Source organism: Papaver somniferum, chromosome 5 (assembly GCF_003573695.1).
Source record: "Papaver somniferum cultivar HN1 chromosome 5, ASM357369v1, whole genome shotgun sequence".
Lineage (NCBI taxonomy): Eukaryota > Viridiplantae > Streptophyta > Magnoliopsida > Ranunculales > Papaveraceae > Papaver > Papaver somniferum.
In genome coordinates, this window is record NC_039362.1 from 103,129,299 (window position 1) to 103,146,937 (window position 17,639).

The 17,639-nt window shown below is 35.8% G+C and overlaps 1 protein-coding gene and 1 long non-coding RNA gene across 5 annotated transcripts; both read left to right on the forward strand.

Moving 5' to 3' along the window:
* The first annotated feature begins 695 nt into the window (after window positions 1–695).
* On the forward strand, window positions 696–4,654 carry LOC113282338. 2 transcript variants are annotated; one of them, XR_003326821.1, is made up of 5 exons: window positions 696–966; window positions 2,042–2,102; window positions 2,653–2,762; window positions 3,516–3,656; window positions 4,112–4,654. It is a non-coding gene; the product is annotated as an uncharacterized LOC113282338 (long non-coding RNA). The 2 variants fall into 2 exon arrangements; XR_003326820.1 differs by having other exon boundaries at window positions 2,042–2,762.
* A 2,623-nt stretch (window positions 4,655–7,277) lies between these two features.
* LOC113282340 (protein FAR1-RELATED SEQUENCE 9-like) lies at window positions 7,278–10,374 on the forward strand. 3 transcript variants are annotated; one of them, XM_026531323.1, is made up of 2 exons: window positions 7,278–9,617; window positions 9,722–10,374. In XM_026531323.1, the coding sequence occupies exon 1, from the start codon at window positions 7,379–7,381 to the stop codon at window positions 9,578–9,580; it is 2,202 nt and encodes a 733-aa protein (XP_026387108.1). In that variant the 5' UTR covers window positions 7,278–7,378; the 3' UTR covers window positions 9,581–9,617; window positions 9,722–10,374. The 3 variants fall into 3 exon arrangements, with proteins under 3 accessions (XP_026387108.1, XP_026387109.1, XP_026387110.1); XM_026531324.1 differs by having other exon boundaries at window positions 7,278–9,606; XM_026531325.1 differs by having other exon boundaries at window positions 7,278–8,507.
* Window positions 10,375–17,639: the final 7,265 nt, after the last annotated feature.

The window sequence follows — 17,639 nt, forward strand, 5'->3', positions numbered from 1 at the left end:
CTTCACAAACCCATACATGACCCTGAATCCGGATTGGTATAAATTCCTTGGTTTTCCAGCTGCTTTCTTACGCTTTTTACCTGCATAATAACAAATATCTAAAACCATTACATGACCATCACTAAAGTATTGAACATATCAATATGGGTTTACAATATGTACTACATATTGAATATATTAGTGGTAATTACTCGAGCTAAAAATACCAATACGTAGTGATGCTTTTTAATCAATATACCGATTTCTTACACTTATTAACACCTATATATTTGCATCCCTAAAATCAAACTCAACATACATATGTAGTTATAATATCGATATGTAATTTTGTTGTACATATTGATATGTATTTATAACATCAATATGTAGTTATAATATCAAAATCTAGTTTATGGAACATATTGATATTGTATATATAATTTGAGTACAAATTGCTGGCCTCACATTGAAAGTTAGGCCAAAAGCTTGAATTCTAAAGCTCTTGACCCCCTATATATATAATTTCAGTACAAATTGCTGGCCTTACATTGAAAGTTAGGCCAAAAGCTTGAATTCTAGAGCTCCTGACCCCCAACCAATAGGAAACGAGGGTTTCCAAAGATTTTTAATGTTTTTTCAGCACTGGGTAGGTGATGACTACCTTCCAAAAAAATCATAGAAAAGATGATTATTATTTTTTTTCACTCGTGTTTCTCCCTCTTTCTCTCCTCTTTGTCTCTCTTACTTTCTCATAGAACCCTATACGGACAAATCCATAGCCCTAATTAATTTTTCCATCTACTCATCCACTTCCTCTGTATGTGATTTTAATCGATTGATTTGAAACTGTAGCTGTTGCTGCTGCTTATTAGGTTCTCCCTTCCAACTCTATCTCAAGATTAGGCCAAAGACATCTATCAGTACCATCTCTGGCGCTGTTGCCGCAACTGCCAAGGGCCAAGACCACCTCAATCACCTCCATTTGAGGTCTTGGTGAACCCTAACTATATACTTATTTTATATGTTTCTTTCTTCTGAATCGAAGTTCATCTTCACTTTTGATTTGGTTTTAGTTCAGTTTTTGATCTTCTATATTAACGAGAGCTCGCTAAACTAAGTAGTGCAGTCGCAAAATAAGAAATTATCAATCTCATGCTTTGTTACAAACGAGTTATTGAACTGATCAAATTTGAATAGTGTGTTACCCTTTTGAAAAACTCAAAAGAATTTAGCACTGTGACCTTCCCTAATGGGTGTTCCATAGAAGATATTCACATTCAATTATCAATGAAAATCATGTCTTATGCCTCTGTTAACAAATCTATTTCTATTGGTTATATGAATGTTGTCAAAATAGCTCAAGTGTTCACTCATTATCTTGAAGTATCACATGATAGACACCCAACTGTCCCCAGTTTCGTACTTAATTGATAGTTCCTCTCACTGGTGCATGTGCCTGTGTAACCCATTTTATTTTATTTTCCCTGTGAATTTTCAAGTCTTAATCGCATATTAGAATACACCTTGCAAGAAACGTACAATGAAATAGTGTAATAATAAGTGTTGCTCGGAGTGTCTGTGTATGTATTTAAATTGACAACAACTTTGAAACCTTGAAATTTAGATGAACAAAAAAGGTTCATCGTGAATATTGAGGTTTTGATGAGAACCCATTGTCTTTAATGAGGTTATGAACAAAACAAGGTCAATAGAGCATCCCTTGATGAAATCAAAGGTAGAGTCGGTGTTTGTTATTAAACACTAATAACAAAGATATTCCATGGTTAGTTTTCTTCAATGGTATATTTCTTTTCCTTCCACAAAGATATTCCAACTTCTCGAAAGAATTGTTTTGGATTGTAAGTAATTGGCCATTGTATAACCTAAAAAGCTCCAACCTATTACATTTTTTTTACCATAAATTGAAGAAATTCGTGGTGAACAGAATTGGCCATATTGTACAAGCTTCACTCATGATATGCCGAGTTAGTACTTGAATTTTATAGTTAATAGCTCATCTTTCTCCCAGCACTGTAGTCAAACTACTTTGATTATATAACAGGGGCATTCAGCTTTAGTGGATGTGTTTGGTACGTCAATGAAAACTTCTGCAACTCAGGGAGGTAGGTATTCCTTTCTTTTTCCTACCATGTTTTGAAGCTAGATTTGTCGATGCTTTATTTTTTCATTTCTTAACTACGTTAAAGTTAATAGACCAAACTAGCCATGCAATTACAGTGAGCAAGGTGACAATAAGTTTAACAAATCTCATTCAGATGTTCATCAAATGTGGACGTAGTATGCACAATATCAACTCCAATTTCTAAATTTCATTGTCGACAATACAAAATTCTTAAATGTTGTTTTAGTTTTGCATCGTGGGTTATATGTTTCCCTATTCATATGTTAGACAAATATCATTCTTCTTATTTAGTGAATTAGTTTTCGTATGTGGTTTGTGTTAGATGACATGATCTGTTAAGTGGAAATAGTATTATATTTGTCATTAAGTAGCTTACTTAAGATAGTTATTACGAGAAATGAATCTTTTAAATGAACTCACAATGAATAGTCCTTACATTTCTAAAGGGTAAATGCTCTCAATTACGTCGATGAATATGGCTTAATTTGTTTATCTATCGTGACTACTCTTGCCGGTATTGGGCTGTTCAGGGTCAATGTTTATTTAAACATAACTATTTTTAGAAATTGACTGAACAAGTTCAGTTTGAGTTGCCAAAGAAATGATACAATGGTGGGCAGGAACCAGTATTAGTTCCAAGGTATATCTGCTTATCGAGCTCTCTTTTATAGTAAGAAACTTTACTGTATTTGGAATTGGTAAATTGAGTGTTTGGTTCATAGCATTTTATTTATGTACTCTGTGATTCATGTTCTTATCATATGTGTATACCAATAGAAGATAAAAAAAAATTGTTGTTGTTATTTACCTAGGCTACTGCTGCTAATCCTATCTTCTTAGTTCATGGGCATTAAAGTTGGCATTAGTTACCAGGGTAGGTTTGAATCAGTAGCCACATTGTACTCGAGACCTGGATGTAGGGTGATTAAGAAGTGTCGGCTTTTGTGGGAATTGACTTGGAGGATAAAAATCAAGATACTATGTGGTTTTGGAAACTCCACTGTGGGATGTGACTACCAGTGTATTAGACTTTTCAGTATTATATTGCTTCTTGGTTGCATATATTAGTTAAACAATGGGTCCTCGAGCCTCCAGGTGAAATGTTTGCATACCGGGTTTACCAATTCAGATATATGTATGTATGTTCTTATGTTTTAGTTATGTTAATTTGCTAGATATTTTGTTTTGGAATGTGTTTTGATTGGTGCAGAGTTTAATAATAGGTTCATGACCCTCTCAATGTTTTGTTTGCCACCATTGGAATTTTCATGTTTGTGCGTACATTTTCAAGTCTAATTTTTTTGGTAAAATCCTTAAGATTATTATAGGGTAGATTAGCCTATTTTGGTAAACATAATGGAGTTGACTAAAGTAAGAATGACATCTCTTGCAGATGGCGGCTGCATCAACAATTCTTGGAGTGCAGGTGTAGCTTACAGCAAAGCAAAATATAGAAGAATACAATGGAAAAGTAAATCTTCTATAACATCAAATTTACCCCACCTAGCACGGAGTATTTATTGGGAGCGTTTGGGTATGTTGTTTTGACATAAAACTAAATTTTTTAATTTCCTAACTCTTCTGTACTGCTGCCGTGGGCACCTACCTATTCAACACAATTTGTTGTTATTGAAAAATTAATGTTCCCTGACATGTAAACCCATATCTGATAGACCTCAGCCTAATATAAAAAAAAATTACAAAATATCTAAATCTTAAAATATATCTCGAACCCTTTATTTTTATTTCCACTAGAATTAGAGATATTAAAGAGAATTTAGTTCAATAAACTCCCTATTTGGGTTTGTTTAGCCCAATTCCAAGTTGATCATCCTTGGAGATGTCTAGAGAATATACACTACTTATTATAATGAAATGTTCACGTTTTTTTTTTTGTATTTTTGAAGTTGAAGTACATAATTAAACAAAAAATGATATCTTTTGAATTAATTTATTTGTTTGACAATTTGGTTCATGTAAACTCTATAGGCAGCCAACTCTATAGGCAGACAACAGATACTAAAAAGCAAAATGGCGGAAGCAGATGGAATGGTGGCTTCTGACGCAACAATAATTATGAAACCTAACTGAATTGGGTTAGTGTTTTTACATCTAATATTTACTGCTTTTTGAAGCATCTATGATTAGGTAACAATACTAACCCGATATCAGTTGGAAAAAGAAAGACCACACGACCAGTTATTTGTATGTTAGGAACTGAGTAAGTTGACATTCGTCATTACTCTTATGGTATTATATGTGGAACAAGATTGAGAGGTAATAAACATGAACTCTATAAACAATCCGGACATAATGTTTCAGAGTCAAGGAGTTAAAGAGACTGTCTTAGAAGAATTAGGTGGAGGTTGTGAGATGGAAGGTGTTCGGGTCAATATATTTGAGGTGGAGCCTGTGAGAACCATACACAAAAATGTCAAACAACAGTGATTTGAGATGGGATTAACTGGAGTTCCAGTAGGAATTTAATTTACTCCTAAATTATATACTACTCAATGAAATTTATAGTTTGTAGATCCTTCTCTGTGAAGATGTTGTATCTTACTTACTTTCCAAGTTCTTTTATGCGGCATCCTTGAAAGATAAAGGTAATTCTCATCTTTGTCAGAAGTGACAAGTGCAGTAGAATTGTTAATCAAAATCATACTTATCTCCAACTTTAATTATTTGTAACATTATTGCTTTCCATTTGAGGTTAAGTCCATGAATCTATTTGATGGACCATTATATTTTACAAGGACAGAAAATAGAAATAGGATAACAAACTTAACCGAAATTGAAGCACAACACAGAGACTGTGTGTTGACTATTTTCTGGGTACTTCTAATTCATCGTACAAAGATCAATTGTACAAAAATTGGCAGAAGGACCTTGCCAACCAATTTAAAAATTAAGGGGTAAATATAGTTCAACAAAGAGCAATTAATATCCAAGAAATCTACACTCAAGCCCGTGCAACGCATGGGCAAAACACCTAGTGTAGTTATAATATCTACTATGTACTTAAAACAACTACATGCTAATATAATATGGTACATATTAGATAGCACTACATACTGGTATTATAAAACAACAGCTAAGAATATGTAGTGGTGCTTTTTAATCATCATATAGAAAACAACAACTAAGAAATGTACCTTCTTTCAGGGGTACATTTGCTTTCTTCCCCTTTGCTTTTCGTGACGGAATATCAGCTTTCCCCGCCCTTCTTGTTTTTGGTGAAGGAGTAGTAGCTTTCAGGACAATTGCTTTCTTTCGCTTTGCTTTTGGTGAAGGGGTATCAACTTTTCTCGTCTTTTTTGCTTTTGGTGATGGAGCGGGTGAAGGAGCTGCTGCTGCTTTTCCTTTTTTTGGTTTTTGCTGTTGAAATGCATTAGAAGTGTAAGTATTTGATAGTGTCTACGTATCTAAATAGTAATATACACTACATACTAATACGTATAGTGTCTACATATTGATACTTGACAAAATAGCACAATGCATCACTACATATTCATAAACAAACAGAACAATGCATATCAATATGAATATGTATCACCATTTACGGGGATCGAGGGGGCAGCCCCCTCGTTATTACTAACTTGTACAAAACATAAAACAATTTCCACTGCATCTCTAGATATGTAGTGGTTGACAAACAAGATGTATTGCTTATGTATAAGCACATCTTGATAATATATCCAAACACTACATATTGGTATGTTTGTGTATACCACTATGTACAACTAACACTACATATTGATAGGCATAAAAAACAACATATGGATACGTAAATGGTGAATCGAAAAACATGTAGTACATACCAATATGTAGTGGTGGTTAGAAGTTTTACCTTTTTCTGGTGTTGATGGTGGAGCAACAACTTTAGTCATACTTCTTGTTCTTAGTGAATTAGCAGCAGTTGGTGAATCACTAGCAGTTTTTCTCCTTTTTGATGGTGAAGGTCTTTCTTCTGTAATTTCTTCTGTAATTGTTCGTTTAATTTTTTGATTAACCATTTTTTCTTCTTTTTGATGGTGAAAAACAAATCTGGTTTTGGTTTTGGTTTATCGATTTCAAAATGATTATTGAGATAAAATTGACCTAGATTTTTGATTTAGTTTTCGATCTGGTTTTGGGGATTTTTGTTTTTCTCTGAAGAAGATTGAAAAACTAAAGATGAAGAAGAAAGAAAACTGAAAACTGAAAAAAAAAAAGTCGATGAAAACGAGAAGAAACACGCGTTTATTTTCTTCTCTGCGTTTTCTGGCTGTGACACGCGTGTTGTTAGGGTTAGCTTCGTGATTTTATTGTATTTAAATATTTTTTGGACCAGCGGTTAAATGTTATATTCCGCTGGACTACACATTAATCCGGGTCGTTGTTTTTTTTGAAGCATGCATATTAAAAAAAGCAACTAAGGAGAGATTACACGGGGATATTTAATGCCCCTAAAGTCATTTAAAAAAATTTGATTGATGCAAGGTGGGATTGCTCTATCCCAAATTGTGGTGGAGTAATTTCCTGCTTGGCTTCCATCCGCTGCGTAGTTTGCTAGGCTGTCTACTGATTGGTTTCCTTCTCGATAGGTGTGTTGGATGTCGCAGTATGGGATTAGTCTCATTCGATATTTTATTTCTGCAACCATTTCTGAGATATACCGAGGAGCATCCATTGGAGTCTTGATAAGGCGCATTAAATTTTCTGAATCCGTTTCAAACAAAACTTTATTCCATTGTCTTTCCGTCACCGTTCTGGTTGCAAGCACCGTTGCCCATGTCTCAGCGGTGATGGCGTCTGTTATTCCCAAAGGTTGAGCGACGGCCAGCACAGTTTGAGCATTGGAATCTCTGCAAATGAACCATGCTCCCGCTAATCCTGAGTGTCCTCTAATAACTCCATATGTATTTATTTTTATCCAATCTGGTTCTCATCTAGTCCAACGGACGTTAATTGATTGGTTCTGACTAAACAGCAAAGTTCTCATTCCTAGAAGTACAAAAACGCAGCTCTGTAGCCGAAACCCGGTTCACAACTTTCTCTGTCCATTTCTAATGGCGGTAATATAAAGAAATGAACCCACTTCCTCTGTTCTCACTCTTTCACTCGGCAAGAATCAGAAACCGAAGGGGAAGTGAAAAAAAAATCACACCACAGGTCGACAGGTATATCTCATATCCAATTCAATTAAATCGGACAATTTATTCAGTAGTCAAATTTAGGGTTTCCAATTTTGGTCAAATTTAGGGTTTTATAGAGATGACCGATCAAAGCCTAAGTACGGATCAGGCTATAGCTTCCTACGAATACGATTCTGTTGATGAGGAAACTACCATAGAATTTGACCGTGTCGAATTAGATGATGAGAGCGGGAAAGGTACAATAGAAGAGTATAATGAAGCTATTAGTAATGAACATAGGAACGAGAATTTTAGTAAAGATGGGATGAGTGGCATATGTCCGACAGTAGGTATGGAATTTGATTCAGTAGATGAAGCATATAATTTTTATAATCAGTATGCAGGGAAAGTAGGGTTTAGTGTAAGGAAGTACTCGACGAGTAAATCTCATAGGACTAATGAAATAAATGGTCGCTCGTATTGTTGTTCGCGTCAAGGTGCACGTGATTCTAGATGTAAACCTATAGAAGAATGTTTAAGAAAGAGTAAACAGACTAATTTGAGGACTGGGTGTAAGGCAATGATGTGTATAAGAAAAAGAAAAGAAGATAAATGGGTTATTTCTCGCATTGTAGAAGAGCATAATCATAAGCTTGCGGGTGTAAATGAGAGACATAAACTGAGATCGATAAAGAGGATAGCAAGTGACCAAAGGGATATGTTACAGAAAATGCAGCAGGCTGGGTTAAGGTCGGATCTCATGACGACTTTTATGAACCTTGAAGGAAGAGGAAGTAGTGTTAGTAGTGGTGTTATTGGAGGTGAAGTAAGGAAGTTTTTGAGTATAAAACAGCAGAGGGAGCTTATAGAGGGAGATATAGAAGCTATACTTCATTACTTTGAGTGCCAGCAAATTGAAAATCCAGCATTTTTTCACTCAATCCAAGTTGATTCAGAGGGTCAAATGACAAATTTCTTTTGGACTGATGCTAGAGCAAGGATTGATTACCATTATTTTGGAGATGTGGTTTATCTTGGTTCGTCGTACGGAATAAGCATATGCGGGTTACCGTTTGTTCCAATTTTAGGCATCAATCATCATTCTCAAGCAGTGTTATTTGGTGCAGCATTGCTTTACACTGAATCAGAAGAGTCTCTTGAGTGGGTAATTAAAACATGGATGATGTCGATGAATGGTAAACAACCTAAAGTGATTCTTACAGATCAAGATTCAACAGTAGAAGAAGTTATAAAACGCGTCTTACCAGGTACTCATCACAAATATTTTGTATGTCATATCAGTGAAAGTTTTACGAAGAAATTACCCCAAATAATACATGCAAATAAAAATTTCTGTCATGACTTCAACAATTGTTTGCATAACTATGAGACTGTTGAAGAGTTTGAGTCTAACTGGTTGGCTATGATTAAAATGTACAACTTAGAAAATGATAGCTGGTTAACGGAACTATTCGAAAAGCGGGAAAAATGGGCACCAGTTTACTTCCGCGGCATCTTTTGTGGACCTAAACCTACATCTCAACATAGGGATGTTTTTAGTAGTTTCTTTAGCGGATACTTGAAAATGAATACGAACCTCCTCGATTTTCTCAAGCAATATGAAAGCGCAGTGATAGCAAGGAGAGAGGTAGAGAAGGAAGAAGATTTTGAGACCAACCATAAAATTCGAGTTTTGAGATCATCTATGGAAATCGAGAAGGATGCAGCAACTGTTTACACAAGATCAATCTTTCTTAAGTTTCAAAATGAGTTGTTTGAAGGTCTGTCACACCGCCATAAAAAGATTGAGGAGAAAGGAACAATGTCCACATATTATCTATGGAAGTTGGGACATGAGCAAGCAGCATATACTGTCTATTTTAACTGTTTAGACAGTAGTGCCAACTGTAGCTGCCAGCTGTTTGAATCTGCCGGATACTTGTGTAAACATATCCTGAAGATTTTTGTAGTCGAGGATGTACAGAACCTTTTGCCCCAATATATATTAAGGAGGTGGACAAAAGATGCGAAGATTGGGCCCTTAGTAACTGATGAAAATGAAGAAACACATTCTATTCGGAACAATGCTGTTTCTGTTCGATACAACAAACTGTGTCAAGAGGCTCTGAATGTTGCAGCGAAGGGTGCCACATCTATTGAGGCATATAGGGTTGCAATTACTGGCCTGCACAACACATTAAAAGAAGTGGAAACTATGATTAGGTGTGGAACTCTTAGACCCGCTGAGCAGAATAAAGTAGATGAAATTGGGCATAGCTATAAAGGAAGCTCGCGAAGCTGTTCAGATGCCAGTAACAATGCCTTAATCCAATTAATTTGAATCATCGTTGGTTAAGTAAAACCTCGGTACAGTCCAGGTTTATATTATTGAAACTAAAAGTCAAGATTACTTTTCATGTTTGTTATATCAAATGGTAGATTACTGGTTTCTAACTACTTGGTCATATTCTTCAATTTACAGTTTTAAGGGCACTTAAGAGTACATGAGCCAATGGAATTGAGTTCCTGCTGCTTGTTGAAAACACATTCTTCCCTCTGGGTTTTTTCTTTAAAGATGAACCCTGAAACCTATTGCTTTTCCGCATTGGTTGGCAACTGATTACTGAGGACCACCAAATAGTGAGCAACTGAGCATACAGCTGCGGCATTTTGACCAGGTTGACAACGACAAGATTGTCATTGTAGATACCCATGTTCCGTAATGGTGGCCTATATTATTACTGCTCAGAAGTCTCCGTCGCAGTATGTATACTTAAACATTCACGTTACAGTGTATTTCAGGTTTACTTATAAGCTGCAATTAGTCTTTGGTGACGTGACATCAAACACGATTACAAAATAAACAACTATCAAGAACATCCACGCATAGATGAGATGGGTTGAGCTCTAAGAACGTCAAATGCTCAATAACAAATTGAGAGCTCACAATATCAATCTGTGGAATTCATGCTTAGAGTGTTGCTATTATGGCACCCTCAAACCCTGCTGCTGCTTTTCTTTTACGTGTTCTTCATTTATTGTCTTCTCTGTATAATGTTGGACACTTCTTCATCTAACTTCTCTCCTAAAGTTTTCAATTTTATTGAGATATTCATGTGAGGAACTTCTTGCAAATATTGAAAATATGGGAATATCGTATGATCAGTTACAAGCTTTGTTAGAGTAGCAGTTTTAGGGTCACAATGATGAACTTCATTCTTCGTGTTATGTGCAAACAGCTGAGAGTTGTTTAGGTTTTCCCCTACCATACTGCCAGCTCTGCGCCTTTGCAGTTGTTTTTATTTTCATAATTTGGTTTTCCTAGGTTCTTTTTGCTCTGGTACCAATTAATGGAGAATGGCTTGTAACATGAAATGAAAGTATAAACCAACAGAAAACAGAAAAAAGAAGAATGAAAATTAAACTAGAAGTTGATAAATCGAGTCAGGGGAATAAAGCTAACTAGACTGACCAAAGCCTCCTCTATAGGAACTAGTAAACAAAATATAATTAATAAAGCTAAATGAAACTAAAATCCTAAATGCATCTGCTTCATATCAACCTATTACTTTTGCTCACAATGAAGTTCATAATTGAAACTATATTCATTGCAGAAACAAGGGGGTGGCCAGAGAGCACTTGGAACTCCTCATCTGCCAAATTGAAGGCTACAATCTTAGCAGTCATCGTCCTTCCAATGAAGAGCTCTGACTTGTGGGATACCTGGTGCCAAAGACAATAAGCAAGGGACTTGCTCTTTTCTTCTCCAATCGTTGCTGTCACCAAGAGTGCAAACCTCGATCTGCCATACTGTGATGTTGTTGAAAAGGATCCTAACAACCTTGTACACATCAGCCGAAGCATGCTAACTGCCTAATTGGTAGTGCTTGGAAGATCAACGACATGTCCAGTGAGTGCCAGGATTACAAGTGCAACTAGGATCTCTGGTTAATGAGTACAAGGCATGCCAAGTTTTCTTTTTTCTGCTGCTCTTTCTTTCTTTCTTTCTTCTATTGGTTAGTGGATCAGATCCACCATACTGCACATCCGCTAAAATTTTAATACGATTAATTTAGATGAAACTATATTGTTGTATTGTTATCTCATCCTTCTTCTTTTTTTTTTTTTGAAAATTAGATAGATAAAGAAATCAGAATTACAGATGCATAGGATATCTTCCAAGGTGCTGGTTTTCCTTATCTCATGATTGTTGTGTTCAGGGTTCATGAGCCAACATATTGTTAATCCTGAAAACTGAAACGTAAATTACATTCGAATAGGTTTATGAGCCATGATGATATTATTCTGAATGTGTCTACCTGGTATCTAAGCACAATGAGTTGGGGAAATGTTGTTTGGCAAGAGGGGTTTTAATCCGTTTGCAATAAGCTTTGAAATTATTTTGTAACTAACATTACACAAGCTGTTGGTCTGTAATCATTAGGATATTGAGGATATATAAGAAATTTTGGGTAATGAGGATTTGATAAGTATGGTAAATTTCTTTAAGCATGAACTTATCCATGAAGAAGTGTTGAACCATAGATATTACGTCAGGACCCACGGTAGACCAGCAATGTTGATAAAACCTCGCATGAAAGCCATCATTTCCTGGCGATGAGTACGACCTGATCTGGAAAACGATATCTTTGATTTCTTGTGCATAAGGAGTTTGAAGAAGACTATCATTATCTGCATTTGTAATACACTTTTGAAACTGACATAATAAAGAATTTTGTAAAGTAGGCGTAGTAGTAGTTGAAATTGCAGAGAAATGTTGAAAGAAGTGTATTCTCAATGTCTTCTTTAGTATAATACCATATGCCTAAAGAATTCTTTATTGCAGATATTTGATTCTTCTTTTTGTTGTAGTTGGCATGAGAGTGAAAAGATGAGCTATTTTTGTTGGCATTGTATGTGTGATCTCGAGCTTTTTGCCTAAAATAATCCTTTCGCATATTTAACCAATCTTGAAGAGTATTAGTCAGATTACAAACATCAGGATGATAAGTTGGCAAATTCTAACTATAACAAAGATTAAGCTGATGATGAATGTTGTTATTAGATTCAATGTTTCTTTAGGATTTTCTCTTCCACAAAAAAAGTTGATATTTAATATATTTCAGTTTCGATGAAAACTGGAATGATGGAAATCCTAAAAAAATTGTGACCAACTATTATTTGCGGTTTCTGAACAAGAATTATGATAAAACCAAAATCGGTATAAACGATTAGGGATATTTCTATGACCTGAATCTGGAGAAGTTTATAGAACAATTGGTGAGTGATCCGAAGCTACAAGAGGAATATGTTGTACAAATGTCGCAGAGAAGCAATTCAACCACAGAACATTGACTAGTGCTCTGTCCGACTGACAGGCTATGTAGTCACTATTTGATCTATTATTACACTAAGTTGTAGAAGATCCAAGAATCCCAAATCAATTAAACCTAGTTGTTGGAAAATAGGTCTAATCATACGAGAATGTTGATGATGAGAAATATTGGAGAAGATTGTTTCTGAATCAGTCACGATGAAGCTTAAGTCACCAATCAAAATCCAAGGAAGATCTACATGTGGCTATACGTAATTCCATTTTTCTTGGTTTTCAACGAAATCATGAGAACATACATACAACTTAACAGAATATCAGATTAATGAGTATCAGTGTGCAGTTAGTACATGGATAATGTGTCTACTAGTATGCATAATGTTAAGGCTAACCCCTATGGGCTAGATTGAGCTGGTAGATTGGCCAAAAAGTGTTGCAATTCAAAAAAAAAAAAGTGTGGTTTAAAAGTTAACACTTGCACTTGCTAGTTCTCTTTCCTAGCATTTGCTCGCAGTTCAACTAGCAGCGAGATTCAAACGCTGAACGATTCAGCGCTCAAAAAGTGACTTCAACGCTGAAGGGAAACGCGCTAGCGCTGAACAATACAGCGCCCAAAAAAATTTCTCGCAACAACAAATAAAGTAAAGTTGTGCTATAGGTGAGGGGACAACTGACAGGGTACGAAGTATTAATGATCACCTTGTCAGTTCTTTTTATTGTTGTCTTCTTATGGATTTTTATAATGTGGAAGAGAGATAGGTGAACACTTGGAAGAGTGATGGAGAGAAGAAAAAATGTGATGGAGAGAGAGGAAATTGTTTTGCTTTTTTATTGAGAGAAAAGAGAAAAAGTACGATGGAGAGAGAGAAATTAAAATGATTATTTTTTGAGTGTTGTTTGGTTCAGCGACTATCTGCTAGATTAGCCATGCCATAAGACTTAGGAGGTTGCCCATGCTGACGTGGATGGCCAATCTAGCAGCTAGATATCTAACCCATAAGACTTAGCCTAAGATCAATACCATGTTTCCATGTAATTGGAATACCACCAGACGGGCCAACTGGAGAAGCATACCAATTGTTAGGGTATTTGAATTATTGTAGGTTGAAATGTATTTTAGAGTTCTGTGTTTTGGTTTCCGACAAAAATAAAATGTCTGGGTTATGTTTGCTAATGAAGAAATGCGAATAATCCCGGACAGAAGGATTGCCAAAACTTGACAGTTTCGAGAGAGAATTTTCATGGTTGAAAATGATAAATGAAAAGGAACCAAATTTAGCGTTTAGCAACTGAAATAAGATGTTGCAAAATGGGGTTGTAACATCGGTTTGCCATTACAAAATGGAGGTGAAACAAAATTTACCAACGAGCATATCGTTGTTACTAATTTGCTATTGTAACGCTTTTTGCAACGGGTTATTGGACGTTACTAATTTTCAATTAATAACTGACTGAAAGCCGTTACTAAATTTTTACCACAGTTGTAAAATCTTGACTATGTCAAAGAAGACCGACTTCCGTTTTCTGGTAAAATTTAGTAACAAATTCTTGTCGTTGCTAAAAAAATTACAACATAGAAAAGGTCAATCTTCATTGACCTAGACAAAATCGATCAATTTCCCTCAAGAAAAATTTCCCTGAAAATACCCTATATCCCTGGAATTATTCCATTCAATCCAATTTATTTTACAAACATTCAAACTATAAAATATCAGTCATTCTACAAAAATAAAGGGAAGCAAACATTGTTCGATTTATGTTTATTATTTGTTTATTGATACTTAGGTTACTGTCGAAAGTAGGATTTATGGAAACATATACACACATGCAGAATATAAGAAACTCATACTTGTCCATCTTGATTTCAACTCCTTTGGTCATATGACATCAATCTTTAGTTCAACTCCTCTGGTTATGTGACAACCCTGCAACATCGAACATTATTCATGGTGAGTTCAACTATCAGATGTAAGATTCATAGATTATGTTTCCGGTTAGCTTACATCTGGATTGAAGTTGTTAGGGTACTAGACCTCTAACAAGGATGTCAAGCAAGAAACAAGTTAAAAACCGGATAAAACCCTTTTTCTTTGGGGTGAGCAACCAAATACGAAAGCAAGTAATAAAAATAAACTGAGTTTTCTTAATTGATTCTTTAATACAATCGACAGCTAAGTATTTATAGCTTAAGAAGCTTGAGTAGCAAGCAACACAAACTAGGAAACTTAAACACGCAAGACTAATAAAGAAAAGTCTAACTAAACCAGTAAACTAACAAGCTAAAATAGGTAAGAGTATTTTAAGGAAACATGGAAAGGTGTTGGTGTTGTAACATCCCAGCGCGCCTGAAAAATGGCTTGTCCTCAAGCCACAAAATCTGGAAAACTCATGAGTAACTCATCTGCATCTTCCCAAGTGGCATCTTCCACAACACGATCTTTCCAATGAATTAACCATTGAGTGCCAGCCCTGTTGCCTTTCTTAAACATCTTTTGATCCAAAACAGCAGCAGGTTCCCACTTATCATAGTCAATGATAGTAGGTAAAATAGTCTCAACATTAACAGAAGAGCCAAGCTTTAATTTCAATTGTGAAACATGAAAGACTGGATGAATACGGCTTTCTGCCGGCAATTGAAACTTATAAGCAACTTCTCTAATGTGTTCAATGACACAAAAAGGACCATAATACTTAGGAGAAAGCTTGGTGAATGGTTGAGCAGACACTGATGATTGTCTATATGGTTGCAAACGCAAAAATACCCAATCATTGATGTTGAAACTCCTTTCAGTACGATGAGCATCAGCATAAGTCTTCATCCGAGTTTGAGCAGCTTGAAGATGAAACTTAAGTATCTTCATAGTACGATCTCTAGCTCGTAACATTACGTCAACTTCATGCACAGTTGTAGAACCAGGAAGATAACTAGAGATTTTTGGTGGAGTTTTACTATACACAGCTTGGTATGAAGACATATTAATGGCAGAATGGTGACTGGTATTGTACCACTATTCGGCCATGGTAACCACTTAACCCACTCGGAAGGTTTGACACTTGCAAAACACCTAAGATAACATTCTAGAGTTCGATTAGTTACCTCGGTTTGACCATCTGATTGTGGATGGTAGGAAGTTCTGCGACATAGTTGTGTATTGTGCATTGCAATAAAGGCTTCCCAAAAATTGCTTATGAATATGGGATCACGATCACTAACAATACTTTTCGGCATTCCATGTAGACGAACAATTTCACGAACAAAAATGGCTGCAATGTCAGCAGCTGTATATGGATGCACAAGAGCAATGAAATGTGCATATTTTGACAATCTATCAATCACCACTAATACTGAAGTTTTACGGTTGGAAGAAGGAAAGCCATCAATAAAATCCATTGACACATCTAACCAAATATCAGTGGGAATAGTCAAAGGCTGCAACAATCCTGGTGGTGATACGGCTTCAGCTTTGTTTCTATGACAAACATCGCATTGAGGCAACTGAAGATTTTGAAACTAAACTCAGACTATTTTATTGGTTTAGCAACTGTCAGATGCAGAATATACTAATCGTCCAGTATTAAGTTTAGATATTACTCTAAGGAAATGCATAGGTTTGATATGACTCTTTTCTCTATTTATTCTAGTACAACATATCAAATCACAATAAAACCTAATCTATGCTAGGTATAGGCAGATGATTCATAACTACAAGAACAATAATCAGGGGTGGAACTACAGCCAGGCTTGACCTAGCTTGAGCCACCCCCAAAATCCCAAACCTCCTTTCTTTTCTCTACCTATTTTGGTTGAGATATTAAATTAGGTTTAAACTTATAGGCTTAAGCCACCCCTACACTAAATTTCCAGTTCCGCCATTGACAATAATTATATAGATGCAAAGTTCCGTATCACAAATGACAAACCTGAAGGACCACAAACATGATTAGACACCACCAAAAATGGTTAGAGTTCTATAGAAGCAGTGTCGGAAACTTCTTCTCCTGCCAGAACCTGAAAGAAAACCATCATCAACTCAGTACTAATCTAAAAAAGGAAAATGCAAAGAAAAAAATAATCAAGTTTCCATAATATTTTCCCAAGCACAGAACTGAAAGTTTGAGAACCGAGGGTCTCAAAATACAAACATGGAAAGACATTGATAAAAATAATACTATATCATCAAGTTGCCAACCATACACCATACAAAATAAACTATTGGAAGAGTCTTACCATGTGTAGTGTAGCTTTCTTCGACACTTGTGAGCTGGTTCTTTTGATGCTGCTATCGAGTTCATCTTCTAAGTTGCGATAGTGTAGTTTCCTTTTTACCTAAGTACGTGTAAAACTGGAATAAGAATTGATAAAAGGGAGTCAAACCGAGAAACTTCACAATTCGAAGCTCAATAGCAGCATTGATTCTCGGATGATGAGATGTACATATAAAATAAACATAAAAATAACAGAATTTTGATTTCAATTAACTGTGCAACACTAGCAAAACAACAAGTAAAATTTTCAGTGGAGCTAACCGTGACATGAAGGAGTATCTACAATATTATGAGGTTAACCCCTATGGTCTTCTAATCTAGCAGTTAGATTAGCCATCCACGTCAGCTAGGGCAACCTCCTAAGTCCTATGGGATGGCTAATCTAGCAGCTAGATTAGAAGACCACGTCAGCGGGACCACCATATAAAGCTGAACGTTCAGCGCTTTAAATCTCAGCCGTTAGATCAGAAAATTTTCTCCCAGCGCTGAATGGTTCAGCGTTTTGGTTACTTTTTGAGCGCTGAACGGTTCCACTTTTGAAACTAGCTGCTAGTTGAACTGCAAGCAAATGCTAGGAGAGAGAAGTAACAGGTACATGTGTTAACTTTTTTCCCACACTTATTTTTTGATTTGCAACACTTTTTGGCCAATCTAGCAGCTTAATCTAGCCCATAGGGGTTAGATTGAGTACCTTCCTAAATCAACCAATTATGGATTTCCATTCATTTACCCTCCTAAAACCTTCCTGCATTACATGAGCAAAAATATTAGACCAGAAAATAGTCTTGATGGATCAAGAACT

Coding starts and splice junctions, on each gene's coding strand:
- LOC113282340 (XM_026531323.1), top strand. CDS start 7,379: ATGACCGATCAAAGCCTAAGTACGGATCAGGCTATAGCTTCCTACGAA.